The sequence below is a fragment of the Pogoniulus pusillus genome, chromosome 11 (genome assembly GCF_015220805.1).
Source record: "Pogoniulus pusillus isolate bPogPus1 chromosome 11, bPogPus1.pri, whole genome shotgun sequence".
Classification (NCBI taxonomy): domain Eukaryota; kingdom Metazoa; phylum Chordata; class Aves; order Piciformes; family Lybiidae; genus Pogoniulus; species Pogoniulus pusillus.
In genome coordinates, this window is record NC_087274.1 from 28,223,353 (window position 1) to 28,238,783 (window position 15,431).

The following is a 15,431-nucleotide window of genomic DNA, read 5'->3' on the forward strand; positions in this document are numbered from 1 at the left end:
CAAGCATAACTATCTCATTTCACTGCCTCAGCATTTCATCTGGAGGTGCCACCTGGTAAGAGATGCAGACAGCTCCAGTTTTGCTCCAAGCTGACACTGGATTCAGTGTTTAGTGAAATGCATCCCACACAGCTTCTCTTTTTTTAAAGGTGGGGTCTCTTAAGAAATGAGTCCTAAGGTTCTATAAGTCAATCCTAAAGCCCACTGGGTTGCCCATTTTTCCTCCATCACTAGGGTGGAAAACCTGAGCAGTATTTATCAATAAATCTGTGAGGGGTAGGTTGGAAGAAGTCTCAAATTCCCCACATTGTGGGAACAGGCACTCAGTGTCAGAAAGTGTTGTAAATTTACCTCCACTGAGGAAGTAGTTACAGGTAAAAATCCAACTTCTTCTTTGACACCATAAAGCCTACGTGAAAGAGAAGCCCCAGGAAAGTCCTAAATGCACAAAATGAGACCTGGGCTGGGGCAGAGCTTCCTTCTTCTTAGGTGTCAAAGCCAACAAACCTTCAGACAAACAGCAGCAAGAAGCCAGACTTCCTCAGTTCCAATGTTCATCAACCACCTCAAGCTACTTACCAGACATGAAAGCAAAAGAGAGGCCAGGAAATCAGTGGAGTGAGCTACAAAACACTTGGTAGCACACAGCCTAAATTCTTTAATGATGTTTTAAGCAAATGTTCTTGCTGCCAAATGTGGTTTGCTTCACCATCAGATCTGTCTCCATTAATAATGTGTAACTCCACTCCAAAATTACTCCTGTAAAGCCCTTTCTTAATAGCAGCCTTCAGCTTTGTGCACTGCTGCAGCAGTCAGGAGAAGCTGGGGTTTATGAATGTATGGAGTCTTTCATCTGAGCATTTGCAATTGGAAACATCACTCGGGACCGTGAGAATTCCCCCACAGAGATGCACCCTGAGAGAGGCTAAAATCAGCTCCCACGTTTCTGTGCTCCTGACCTGGGGAGAGCATTGCCCAATCTAGCCCATGATGGGAAAATAGTTGGAACAGAGACAAATTTCTCCCTGACCTCCTCTTCCCCCACTAAGCTCATGTTCTTCACCTCCACTTCATAATGTCTGCTGGAACCAGAAGAACGGCACGTCTTCGCTCCATATGTTTCTGCTCACCCTCTGGTTGCCTCTGCAGAGAGGTTAACTATCCAAATGAGAAGGGGCAAGAGTGTAAGACTTCAAGTGACTGCAAGAGTAGAAGGCCTGGGAAAAAAAAAAAAAAAGCAGGGAAAGGTTTTCAAGGAGATGCTTTTGGTGAGATGTTCAGGAGATCACAGAATCACAAAAAGGCTTAGGGAGGAAGGGACCTCGGAGAGCATCTACTCCAACCTCCCTGCCCAACCTCGCAGCTAGACTTAGCCAGCCTGGCCTTCAACACCCCCAGTATCACAGTATCACAGTATCACAGTATCATCAGGGTTGGAAGAGACCTCACAGATCATCAAGTCCAACCCTTTACCACAGAGCTCAAGGCAAGGAGGCAGCCACACATTCCCTGGGCAGCTTCTTCCAGAATCTCATCACCCTCATACTAAAGAGCTTCTTCCTCAGCTCCAGTCTAACCCTGCTCTCCCTTGGCTTCAAACCATTCTCCCTTGTCTTGTCTCTAGACAGCCTTCTCAGAAATCACTCTGCAGCCTCCCTGCAGGATCGCTTAAGGTATTGGTGGGCAGCTCTAAGGTCCCCCTGGAGTCTTCTCTAGGTTGAACACCTCCAGTTCCCTCAACTTCTCCTCATAGCAGAGGTGCTCCAGTCTTTGGATGCTCTTTGTGGCCTCCTCTGGGTTCACTCCAACAGCTCTGTGTCCTTCTTATGCTGGGGACACCAGAACTGGACACAGTATTTGAGGTGGGGTCTCAGCAGAGCAGAGCAAAGGGGCAGAATCCCCTCTCTTGCCCTGCTGTCCACACTCCTTTTGATGCAGCTTAGCACACAGCTGCCTTCTGGACTGCATGATTTCTGTTCTGGGCTTCAGCTGCTCCCAAGTGAAGTGAAATAATTTTTGCCTACCTTAATCTCTCCTTTCTGCTGAAATGTTGTGAGACTTTGGAAGCTGGGAGGCAAACCCCTAATCACCTATGAGTTAAAAAAGACAGAGAAGGATTTCTTTCACCTGCTCATGAACATCCCAGGAAGGGTCTAGGAATCCCCTTTGTTATTACTGTGAGCTAATGATAAGGTTTATATCTGTTAAATTAGAGATTAGACATCATAGAATAAAACTTGACTTCTACTGGGCATTTTAGAAGAATTCCTGTTCAAGCATCTGATATTTGTCTCTCTTTTTTTTGCATCTCATTTATCTGCTAAGCACTAAACCCATTAATTATGTGGTTCTCATGGCATCATTATGTAAAGGGAACCAAGAGGAGCACTAAACTCAATCATGTATAAAGTAAACAAACCACACAACAGGCAGATGGCACATTTGGGACCTGACTCTGCCCTGTGAAGTCGTTTACTGCTTGAAAACTGACAGAGCAATGTCTGCATGGCCTTTGTCACTGGTTTAGCAAAATCATTTTTCAAACTACCTCTGGTTTTGTCCTCTTTTTTTTTGACTCAGACTGATACAATCCTGCTTGCCTGGTCATATTTCCCAAGCTCTCTGCATAAATGTATGAAGCATGGCCTTCAGACCAATGCTGGTTTAACATTCAGGTAACTCCTTTGCCTTTAATGTGCTTCCTCCCAATTCCCACCTGCAGCTCTGGGGACTAAGGAAGCCCACTGCACTCATTTAATATTTCATTCATTGCATTTTGAAGTTGATGGTATCACTGTGCACTGTTACTGGGAGGAGGAAAGCAATATGCTGTATTATCATAGAATCAACCAGGTTGGAAGAGACCTCCAGGATCATCCAGTCCAACATCATTCAGCCCTGATCAATCAACTAGATCATGGCACTAAGTGTCTCAGCCAGGTTTCTCTTGAACACCACCAGGGACAGTGACTCCACCACCTCCCTGGGAAGCCCATTGCAATGCCAATCACTCTCTCTGTGAAGAACTTCCTCCAAACATCCAGCCTGGACCTCCCCTGGCACAGCTTGAGACCCTGTCCCCTTCTTCTGTTGCTGCTTGCCTGGCAGAAGAGAACAACCCCATCTGGCTACAGCCTCCCTTCAGGTAGTTGTAGACAGCAACGAGCTCTGCCCTGAGCCTTCTCTTCTGCAGGCTGCACACCCCCAGCTCCCTCAGCCTCTCCTCACAGGGCTGTGCTCCAGCCCTCTCACCAGCTTTGTCACCCTTCTCTGGACACATTCCAGCATCTCCACACTGTGCATTAAGATAATATTGAGTCATTTCACCAGCAGAAATTGCAGAACAGGTCAAACTGGGGCAAAACTGGTACAAGGAAATACATCCCTGGCAGTTAACTGTTGTGATTCAGCTTCCAACAACTGCAGGAAGGGCATGGGAAAGGACTCTGCAGTGCTCACTAAAGCATTTAGCCTGTTCTTTGGAGTCATCAGACTGCCTTGAGTTGGGCTTTGCCCCCTAGGCAATCATTACAATTAATTGGGCATGCAATTTATCATAGACAAATTAAGTGGCTTCTACTACATTTAGCACTGCTTGTAAAGTGAAGGAGCTCGTTCTGGGCACAGCAGTTTAAAGCACTCCTAGATGGGTCTCAGGTTCCCAGTGACCGAACACACTCGATTCCAGGCGGCAAAGTCAGCCCACGCTGGTGGTTTGGAGCTGGCATGTGGCATGCACAGCCACCTGGAGGTGTTCCTGTGTGATTTTTCTCTAGGTGATCCTGCTCTAGCAGGAGATGGGTTGGACTAGGTGATCTTTAGAAGTCTCTTCCAACCCCTGCCATGCTGCATGTGATTTTGTGTGCGTGTGTTTGCCATTGCTCAAAGCCTCATCCAGCCTGGCCTTAAACACTTCCCAGGAGAGGCATCCACAGCTTCTCTGAGCAACTCATTCCAGTGTCTCACCACCCTCATGGTAAATAACTTGTTCCTAATGTCCAATCTAAATCTATCCTGCTGTAGGTTAAAAATCCCATTGTCCTATCCTGTGGATGCAGCCTGTCAGACACTTGAAAAGCTCCAAGGAAATGTGTGTGATCTTTTGAACTGTTCCAGAGTTTAGCTGTGTGGAATTGCCTACAAAAGAATTAACTTATGTAAAGTAATGAAGGGTGGAAGAATTTGAATCAAGCTGATAAGAAGAGAAGGGGGGAAATGGTTCAGTAGTGTTTCTGGAATTGGCATAAACCCACAAGCTGCTTTCCAGGAAGATAAGGCAGCTTAGCTACTTCATTCAGTTATTAGGGCATCTAAGCAAATACTTCTGAATCCTCATGGTGACTACTCCCTTATGCCCCAAACAGTTGTGTGGTCTCTTCTCTTAGTCTGCAGACTGCTAAGCTGACTTCACATACAGGAAATCAAGATTGCAAAAGCACTCCTCAACAAGGAGACATTTCCCATTTGGGCCTCAGCTCCTCATTGTTTCCCACCCACTTAACCACAACATTTGTTTTCACAACCCAAGCTGCCAGGAGCCTGCCTGCTCCACCCGTTTTGCATTTTTAACATGGGCTAAATAGAAGGAAACTAGCTTGAGTTATGGCAGCTTCAGATCTCTGCATTCCCTTCCCCACTCCGATTTTCAGCCCTTGTTAAGGGGAGAGGACATGTTCAGAGCTGCATGCTGCAGTGGTGAGAAGTTACTCAAGTTACCTTTAAGCCATGTAACCTGTGGGCACTGGAAGGTGCCCAGGCAAATTCACATTGAGCTGGTCAAGGCTCTTTTCCCCCCCTTCACTCACTTTTTGACCACCAGTTGTATCCAAATAAATTGTCTTGGGTTCAAATGCAAGTTCCCAGAGACTCTTATAAATTTGGTAGACCCAATGACAATTTATAGAATTTATAGAGTTTATAGAGTGCCCTCCCCTCCTCCCCCTCCTTTCCCCAAAAGACAGGGAGAGAGATAAAAGGTAGGGACACCCCAATAAATCAATCTCACTCGATTTGGAAGTTAAAAAGGAAAAGTTTAACAATAACTTAGAAAAAAGGGATTGGAGGTAGGGGAGTTTACAAAGGATGAGGAAGGGAAAACAGCAAAATACAAAACAGGGATGGATACAACCCGAGTAGTGTGATGGTGTCTCTGCCTCGTGGCTGGTATGCAGTATCAGTGTGTGTGTGCGGTCATGAACGCAGGTAGTGAGCAAGAGGGCGAAAAGAAGAAGAGACAGGAGAACTCCTGTCTTTTATACCACAGGAAGTGGGGGGGAGTGGGCTAACCATCACCTGGAGTGTGGCCCACCCCTGAGGAGGGGCCGAGACCCCTAGGGTCAGGTTCAGGGTCACTCCCCCAGGAGTGTTAACCCTATACACCAGTCCTTTCCTTTTTGCAGCAGAACAGGAGGTGAATGGATACTAGCAGCAGCAGGAGGTAAGCAGGAGCCCTTGACCTTTACCCCATCCCAAGAGGTGTCCTGAAATCATCACAGAATGACAGAATGCATTGGATTGGAACTCACTCTTTGACTCTAAGTCCTTTTCTTTTTGCAGCAGAAGAGGAGGTGAATGGACACTAGGAGCAGCAGGAGGTAAGAAGGAGTCCTTGACATATACCCCATCCCAAGAGGTGTCTCTAAAGAAATTATAGAATGACAGAATGCCTTGGATTGGAACTAACTCTTTGACTACAAGTCCTTTCCTTTTTGCAGCAGAAGAGGAGGTGAATGGACACTAGGAGCAGCAGGAGGTAAGCAGGAGCCCTTGGCCTTTACCCCATCCCAAGAGGTGTCCCTAAAAAATCACAGAATGACAGAATGCATTGGATTAGGACTCACTTTTTGACTACAAGTCCTTTCCTTTTTACAGCAGAACAGGAGGTGAATGGATACTGGCAGCAGCAGGAGGTAAGAAGGAGTCCTTGACCTTTACCCCATCCCAAGAGGTGTCCCTAAAGAAATCATAGAATCACAGAATGCATTGGATTGGAAGGAACCCTTAAAGGTCACCTTGTCCAAACCCCCCTGCAGTGAGCAGGGACATCTTTAACCAGATCAGGTTGCTCAGGGCACCATCAAGTTTGACCTCGAAGGTTCTCCAGGGATGGAGCCACCACCACCTCTCTGGGCAACCTGTTCCAGTTGTAAGACTGAAAGTTGTAGCAACAGGCTAGAGGTGCTTGAAAAGCTTTCTCACAGACCAGGGGCCAATATGAAATGTCCTCTCCACATCCACTTTTGCCCAAATCATGGAACTCACTCCTGGCCCATAAAGCATTCAAACTTACCTCCAGTGAGGGGCAACCAGAGACCCAAGCAGAGGGAAATAGGCAGCACAGTCTCTGGAAGTTGTTCCCCATCACAGCAAGGAATCTTAGCTTTAGTTAGGTAGAAAACTACATCATCTTAATAAAAAAGAAGAGCATCAGATTGCCTGCAAACCATGGAATGTCTTAGTGGTCAGGAAATGGATCAGGTAGAAGGGAAATAGGGGAGCAAAGCACTTTTCCTGGAGGGAAGAGCTGAAAAGGTGGCAGCTGTACTAGAAACACTGGGCTGTTGAAGGCACTGACTTCTCTGCCTGGGTTTTAAACGCAAGTTGACACAACCACTGGAGTTTTTCAGATGAGCAACATGAGTGCTGACTGGACCAAGCCTTTCAGGGGAGGCAGTCAGAGGAAAATCCAATTTGTGAATCCCAGCAGAGACTGAAATAGGAGCTCTATCCCTGAGCACGTCAGGACTGATGCTTTTGAGCAAGCGGACAAGTAGACTTTTAAGCGAGCATTAGCAACAGCAGAAGCAAAGTAACCTGCATACTTTTGGCACCCAAATTAGAGTAGCTGAGCAAGGGAGGAGATATTTTTAACATTTGGGCTTGTCCAATTGCTGTCCTTAAAAAAGAAATGGCCTTCTGGTCAGAAACAGGTTTTCACACAGCTTCTACACAAATTAAGACAGAGCTTTTCTTGGTGATTTCTACTGCCTGCCTGAGGAGGACTTGCATCATGGGCAGGGGGATGCAGAAACACCTGGGGAGCTGCCAGAGTGTTATCCCAGCCCTGGCAGCAGGACCTGATGCCATCCCAGAGCTGATCCCTGACGAGAGACTGCTGTATTTGTCCAGTTGAGCACAGTCACAATCGTCTTGTTTCACTCTGCTCTCCCCAAAGCACTGGTAACATCCCAGCTCAAGTTGTGCACCTTTGCTCGGGAGACATGTCCTAGGCTTCATCCAGAAGCATTTTGAAGCAGTTGAATTGTGAACCAAATGCAGCCACATCACATAACTTTTGTGTGCCTAACTCAAGCCCTGCCTAAAATTGTTAGTGCCTAGAAAGCAAACAAGCAAACTCCAACAAACTCCTTTGAAAATGCAGGCTCCCTCACCGCCACTTCTCCCACCTGGGGATGAGTAGTTGCCAGCCTCAGGGAGGTGAGCACTGGACTGATTCAAGCCAGCATTATCTGTGTTCCTCTCTGATGATCTGCCTTAGGTGTGAGTATGAATTCCAGTTAGCCAAGCAAGAGTTTTTGTGTGGAAAGTGGTTTTTTTCTCCCTTCTGCCCCAAAGGAAATGTCTCTGCCAGATTTTGGGAAGGACAGTCCCTTCATTCCTTCTGGTGGCAACTGTGTCAGCTGAAGTCCTTACCACCCTCCTGCCCTACCTGGTACCTGCTACCTCCTCTGGGTAGCAGGTACCACCCTGATACCCACAAAGTCCCCAGGTCTGTTGTCTACTGACCACCTGTGCCAGGTTCTTATGACCAAAAGAAGCCAGCCTGGGTAACAAGTCTGTGCCAACTTGGCTCTTGTAAGAAAGGTTGATCAGAAGGGGTGATCAAACCAGCCTTAGGGCTGGAGCACTGCCCTATAAGGAGAGGCTGAGGGACTTGGGGCTTTTTGGTCTGGTGAAGAGACGACTTAGAGGGATCTAATCAATGTTTTTAAGTATTGGAGGGCTGGGGGTCAAGAGGGAGGGGACAGGCTCTGCTCAGTTGTGCCTTGTGATAGGACAAGGGGTGATGGCTATAAACTGCAGCACAGGAAGTTTCACCTCAATGTGAGGAGGAATTTCTTTACTGTAAGAGTCACATCACTGGAACAGGCTGCCCAAAGAGGTTGCAGAGTCTCCTCTGGAGCCTTTCAAGCCCTGTCTGGATGTGTTCCTGTGTGACCTGAGCTAGACTCCAACCCCTAACATCCTGTGATCCTGTGATCCGTGGCTGACAACCCTTCACTCTCTCTGAAGAACTTCCTCCTAAACACCTGGGTGTATCAGCTTCAGCTCACATTTCCATCCAAGCCACCCAAACACCTCCATTCCCTTTGCTTCTCATCTCCTAAAGGCTGAATCTTCATCACTTCACTGCTGTGGGGGAGAAGCTCACCCATCCCTGAGATCAACCAGTGTGTCTGCAGGCATCACATCCTGTGATCCTGTGATCCATGGCTGACAACCCTTACCATTAGGTAGATTTACTTAATTCTTCTTAATTTCTCCTTGATCTTTATAGCATAGTTATGATTAGACTGAGCATCACTTATCCTGGACTGCACAGGAGATAAAACATTGCCCAAGGCTGAGTAGCAGCCACACCACCCAGTCCTCCAGTACACAAGCCATGGTTTTTTGGAAGCCACCTCCTCCCTGCATTCTATAAATGCCTACAAATGTGTCACCTCTGTTCCTTTCTTTCTACATGTCCATATCCATCCCCCAGAGATTTTCTCTTTCAGTAGGGTAGCAGAATTTTGGGTTTTCTAGTGGATTTATGGACTGTTTTCTAACTGCATTTGTGACAGACATTAAAGCCAACTGAGATATCAAAGACATGACTTAATAATGTTCATCTGAATGCTGGGTTATATGGTTCAAATACATATTTAGGTGAAATATTACCCCAGACATAAAATGCTACTCGATGCCAGGGTAAGAGCTAGGCTGTCTCTTTGGTTTAGTTAGAGCTGTGTTGCTTTCTACAGTATCTCTCTGCACTTTTGTCTGTGAAACTTTATTTTCTGATGACAAATGTTATCTTTATTCCTGCTGCTGATGAGCAAAGCAGTGAATTCTGAGGTCGTTTTTCATTGATCTAACTTCCCCGGGCTTCACCACCATTGATCATGTGCTGTTGCTGCCATCTGCATTAGCTGCCACGTGGGTAGCTGTAGTAGAAATGCTCATTTTCAGATGGATCTCTGCTGTTGCACCTGGAGTCATTCCAGTATGCAGCTGAGGGGAGCAGCCTAAAGCAAGCCCTGGGTGTACCTGCAGAAAGAGTAAGCTGTTTCTGCTAGTCACTAACAGGCAAGCAAAAGCTGATGGAGAGGATGATGAAGGGAGGGAGCTGGGGTTGTTTAGCTTAGAGAAGAGGAGGCTCAGGGGTGACCTCATTGCTGTCTACAGCTACCTGAAGGGAGGCTGTAGCCAGATGGGGGTTGGTCTCTTCTGCCAGGCAACCAGCAACAGAACAAGGGGACACAGCCAATCACTCTCTCTGTGAAGAACTTCCTCCTAACACCTGGGTGTACCAGCTTCAGCTCACATTTCCATCCAAGCCACCCAAACACCTCCATTCCCTTTGCTCCTTGACTCCTAAAGGCTGAATCTTCAGCATCTCACTGCTGTGGGGGAGAAGCTCACCCAACCCTGAGATCAACCAGTGTGTCTGTAGGCATCACCACATAGACATAGTCTTGTCTCACACTGATGGCTGCTTTTGTATCCACCAAAACATTACTGGTTTGGTTCAGAGCTGCAGTGCAACGCTGGAGAGATGGGCACAAAGCATCGGCACCGCCTTGGCATGCTCTGCTCTGCAGCTGGTTTGCAGGACTTCAAAACAGGCTGCAATATTGTTCTGGAGTGCTTCCCTCAAGCTGTTAAATGGAGGCATGAAAGGGAGAAGAGCTGCACAAAGAGAGTGAAAAATGATAGCAGGAAAACCTTCTTTTAGTCAGGGATTTTGACACTTAGTGCTGTTTTGGTTTTCAGGCAGTCAGCTTGAGCTGCCTTGCATCTATCTGTTGGAAAACAAAAATCTTCCCTCCCAAGTGTGTGTGGTCCAAGAATGGAACATCATTTTGTTCCAGGAGATGAAGATGTCAGCAGCTGCAGACTCTGCTGCCTTTGTTTGTTGTTGTTACTTTTGATCTACAACAAACAGCCCCAAATCTTAGTTGGTAGAATTAATGCACACAGCTTGTGGCTGATGCCCTGATATTTATTGTACATGTTCTTCAGTCCTTTTTTTTTTTGCCACATGGATGAAAAAGAAATTGCATATTTGATAGAAGCAGACCTTAGGCTGAAGATGAGCCAGCAGTGTGCTCAGGTGGCCATGAGAGCCAATGGCATCCTGGCCTTCATCAGGAGCAGTGTGGCCAGCAGGACAGGGAGGTTATTCTCTCCCTGTACTCAACAGTAGTCAGGCCATAAGTACACACCATTGCTGTGTCCAGTTCTGGGTTCATCAATTCAAGAGAGATGTTGAGATACTGGAATGTGCCCAGAGAAGGGTGACAAAGCTGGTGAGGGGCCTGGAGCACAGCCCTGTGAGGAGAGGCTGAGGGAGCTGGGGGTGTGCAGCCTGCAGAAGAGGAGGCTCAGGGCAGACCTCATTGCTGTCTACAGCTACCTGAAGGGAGGCTGTAGCCAGGTGGGGGTTGGTCTCTTCTGCCAGGCAACCAGCAACAGAAGAAGGGGACGCAGTCTGAAGCTGTGCCAGGGGAGGTCTAGGCCAGATGTCAGGAGGAAGTTGTTGGCAGAGAGAGTGATTGGCATTGGAATGGGCTGCCCAGGGAGGTGGTGGAGTCACCATCCCTGGAGGTGGTCAAGCAAAGCCTGGCTGAGGCACTTAGTGTCATGGTCGAGTTGATAGGTGCTAGGTTGGACTGGCTGATCTTGGAGGTCTCTTCCAACCTGCTTGATTTTATGATTCTATGATTTAGGTTGGAAAAGACCTTCAAGATCATTTTGTCCAACTAACAAACTTACACTACTAATTCCACGACTTGGCTGTATCCCTAAGGACCACATCTACATGGCTTATAAACACCTCCAGGGATGGTAGCTGCATGACATCTGTGGACAGCCTGTTCCAATGCTTGATCATTCTTGGAGAACATAAATTGCTCCTCATGTCCAGCCTAAAGCTCTCCTGTTGCAGCTTGAGACCATTCACTCTTTTTCTGTCACTAGTTACTTGGAATCATTGAGTCAGTAAGGGTTGGAAGGGACCACAAGGTTCATCTCATTCTAACCCCCCTGCCATGGGCAGGGACACCCTACCCTAGATCAGCCTGGCCACAGCCTCATCCAGCCTGGCCTCAAACACTTCAAGGGATGGGGCCTCAGCCACCTACCTGGGCAACCCATTCCAGCCTCTCACCACTCTCATGCTGAAGAACTTCCTCCTCATGTCCACTCTGAATCTCCCCATCTCCAGCTTTGCTCCATTCCCCCCAGTCCTGTCACTCCCTGAGAGCCTAAAAAGTCCCTCCCCAGCTTTCTTGTAGGCCCCCTTCAGATCCTAGAAGGCCACAAGAAGGTCACCTGGGAGCCTCCACTTCTCAAGACTGAACAGCCCCAACTCTTTCATCCTGTTCTCATAACAGAGCTGCTCCAGCCCTCTGATCAGCCCAGTGGCTCTTCTCATGCTCCAGCGTCTCCACATCTTTCTTGTTATAGGGGCTCCAGAACTGGATGCAGTACTCCAGGTGGAGTCTTAGCAGAGCAGTGCAGAGGAGGAGAATCACCTCCCTTGACCTGCTGGTCACACTTCTAATGCAGCCCAGGCTCTGGTTGGCTTTCTGGGCTGCAAGTGCACACTGCTGGCTCCTGTTGAGCTTCTCATTCACCAGCACCCCCAAGTCCCTCTCCTCAGGGCTGCTCTCCAGTCACTCACTGCCCAGCCTGTATTTGTGCTTGGGATTGTCTCAGCCCAGATGCAGGAAGAGACCCACATTACAAGCCTCTCTTTTGCTTTGCATGCTTCTAATGTTCTTAGCTAGATTTGCACGCTTCAACTCACTGGGAAGATTCACTCCTGGCAGAGCAAAGAGGTCTGGACAGTTGGCAGGTCGCAGCACTTATTAATGTGATTGCTTTGTGCAGAAAAGGTTTGGCTCCAAGGAAGAGAAGATCCCCTCTGAAAAGGAGACTAGGAAATTAATTATTAAGGAGGATGTTACAAAAACACACATCAATAGTGGTCAATGTGTGGTTGGAAGGTAATAGAAAATAATTCTGTAGGCTGACTTAAAAGGAGAGGGTGTCTCAGGAGCACACACTGCAATTCCTGACAGCCCTGGCTGGCTGCTGAACCTGCCACGCTCCAAAGGAGCACTGGAAGAAGGCCAAGTTCAGTCTGGAACTTGATTTAAGCGTGATGGGGACTGCCAGGGAACTTAGTCTCATAGAACTGCCTGGTTGGAAAAAGACCTTAAAATCATCATAAGCTAACATCTCCCTGTACACAATTGTTTTTCCTTTTATCTGCCTGAAATCAACACCAATATCAGAGTGATTTAAAAAGAAATAAATAAAATCAATGTGAGTTGGATCAGAGAAGTGAATAAACTGAACTTAATATGCTAAAATAACAGAAAGAGAGGGAAGAGAAGAGCTTTCTGAAGGGGTGTTTTTATAATGTGAGCATTAATGTGTGGACATGTAAAAAAGGGCATTAAAGGATCAGGAATGTATTTTTGCAGGTACTTGGAACCTAATAAATAGTGACTGTGGTCATGAATTCCATGGGCAGAAGCACAGAGCATTGCCAAGGACAAAACTGCGCAGAAGCTGGCCTGTGAACGGGTGTGCATGGCTTTTAATACAGGAAACCACTCCACCATAGGCAAGCTGTGAAGAGAGAATGAAAGGGGAAAGTGTGCCTGAATTCACTTTGTGTTTGCAGATGAAACAGGTTGAAACATTGCCAAGAGCAGTGAAGAAAGACATCTGGAGTCGGGCGCAAGGGTAGCAGAGACAGGTGAGCAGAGCACCGCGACGCCATTCAACGCTGCTTCAGCAGCCACAGAGGTTTGTGCAGGTCTAGAGAGCTGAAGTAAGACCACCACCAAGGCTTCTCCCTGCCCACTGATGACCTGCCTCGAGCCTCAGGCTGCCCATGTTGGGTGTGAGGGTCAAAAAGTTCCAGTGGGTCATAGGGGTTGTCTTCCATTGAGCGGCGGAGGAGCTTGTTGGGCCAGCCCTCAACGGGCCTCAGCACAAAGTCAACGCGCCCAGCGTGTTTCATCTTGGCAGGGATGGTGACCTTCTTCATCACCCGGCTGTACCCTGCTGCTTGGGCAGTCACCATGTATGTCCCTGGAGGCAGCAGTCGCCAGTAGTCTCCATCAGCAGCTTAAGAAAGGTAAAGACAGAGCAAAACTGAGCTTCGCTTTTGGTCTTTGCATCCTTTGCAGCTCTATGTTCACAGAATCACAGAATCAAGCAGCAAGCAATCTAAGATCAGCGAGTCCAACTTAGCACCTAATCCGTCTAATTCACCAAACCATGGCACTAAGTGCCTCTTCCAGCAGCCTCTTAAACACCTCCAGGGATGGTGACTTCACCACCTCCCTGAGAAGCCCATTCCAGTGCCAATCTCTCTTTCTGTGAAGAACTTCTTCCTAATATCCAACCTAAACCTCCCCTGCTCCAGCTTGAGGCTGTATTCTCCTGTTCTGCCACTGGTTGCCAGGGAGAAGAGAGCAACCCTCAGCTGGCTACAGCCTCCCTTCAGGTAGCTGTAAAGAGCAATAAGGTCTGCCCTGAGCCTCCTCTTCTGCAGGCTGCACACCCCCAGCTCCCTCAGCCTCTCCTCACAGGGCTGTGATCCAGCCCCCTCACCAGCCTTCGTGCCCTTCTCTGGACAGGTTTGTCCTCTCCATGACAAGGTTCAAGCACCTCAACATCTCTCTTGAATCAAGGAGCCCAGAACTGGACACAGGACTCAAAGTGTGGCCTGACCAGTGCTGAGTACAGGGGCAGAAGGACTTCCCTGGTCCTGCTGGCCACACTATTTCTGATAGGGGCCAGGATGCCCTTGGCCTTTTTGGCCACCTGGGCACACTGCTGGCTCATGTTCAGCTCTCTGTTGGCCAGTACCCCCACCTCCCTCTCTGTCAGGCTGCTCTTCAGCCACTTTGTCCCCAGCCTGCAGTGCTACACGGGGTTGTTGTGGCCTAAGTGCAGAACCTGGCACTTTGGACTTGTTAAAACTCATGACATTGGACTGTGCCTGTCCAGGTCCTTCTGCAGAGCCCTCCTGCCCTGTAACAGACTGACACTTGCTCCCGACTTGGTGTCGTTCACACACACACATCCATGCATAAGCATTTAAAAGGCAGGTTTCCAAAGGATCTCAGAGTAGTTGTGGGGCTCCCATTTTGACCAAAATTCAGCTGCAAACACTTGAATGACAAAGAAGAGACCTCCCTCTGGAAAAATCTGCCCTTTAAGAGCTGATGAAGTAAAATCCACGCACAAAATATCAGTAACTGCTGTGCCTGTATCACAGGACAGGGAAGTTTTCCTGCAGGCTGCTTTCCCAGGGGTAGGAGGAAAGAAATTGAATGAGTTCAAAACTATGTGAAACATAAGAAAGTGAAATCCAGGCTGCAATATATCTCTCTACATATCTCATGTCTAAGGAGCTAAGAAATCCCTGCTTTGATTATATTACATCCAATTACTTTGCAGACATTATAGCACATTAGGCTGTGGAGTCAGAGTTGCAGCTGGGATAAATTGCCATTAGGACAAAATTGGTGTAAATTTCCTCCAGCTGAAAGTTTGAGCCTGCAGGCAAAGGCAGGGAGTTTTAAACCAGAATATTTCTTCTTCATTTTATGTTTCCTTCATTCTGAAAGGGTAAGTTTCTCAGCTCAGAGTTAATGTGGCCTTACTGCTAGTTTCTCATGGAGTTTCTCAGCCCTGAAATGAAAAGGCTTTTAAAATCATATGACAATCTTAGCTCCACCTAACTCAAGAACAAATATTGCTTTTTCCTTTCAATGTAAACACATTTTTTTATTTCATTCTTAATTCTTTAAAGGTCCACTGCCAATTGAAAGGCATTGTCTGGGAAGAAGTTTGAAAAGGACCCTAATTCATGCCAGAGTCTCCCACCAGGCTGCAGAATCTGCATCATCTCTGCTATTGTATCCCCTCTAATGTTGGTATTTTGGAAAGCTGGAAAGCATCCACCACATTATGAACCATTCTGGCTTTTCCAATTGATTCAACAACTATCATTAGAGCAAAATGTTACCATTCATGTCTCCTACTCTGCACTCCTCTGGCCGGCCCTGTTCTCGCTGAAATCAATAGGAAAATGAGAGAATGGATTTCAGTCAGAGCCTAAAAGCTCACAGCTTTATGACTGTGAAAATTAACAGCTGCATATGCCTCAGTACATG

At 47.4% G+C, this 15,431-nt stretch overlaps 1 protein-coding gene across 1 annotated transcript in view; it reads right to left on the bottom strand.

The window, feature by feature from the left end:
* Positions 1 to 12,815: 12,815 nt before the first annotated feature.
* Positions 12,816 to 15,431, bottom strand: part of CPZ (carboxypeptidase Z) — a 43,888-nt gene continuing 41,272 nt past the window's right edge. Inside the window, exon 11 of the mRNA XM_064151822.1 lies at positions 12,816 to 13,371. Coding sequence (XP_064007892.1) covers positions 13,022 to 13,371 — 350 coding nt within the window. The 3' untranslated portion in view covers positions 12,816 to 13,021. The remainder of the gene's footprint in view (positions 13,372 to 15,431) is intronic.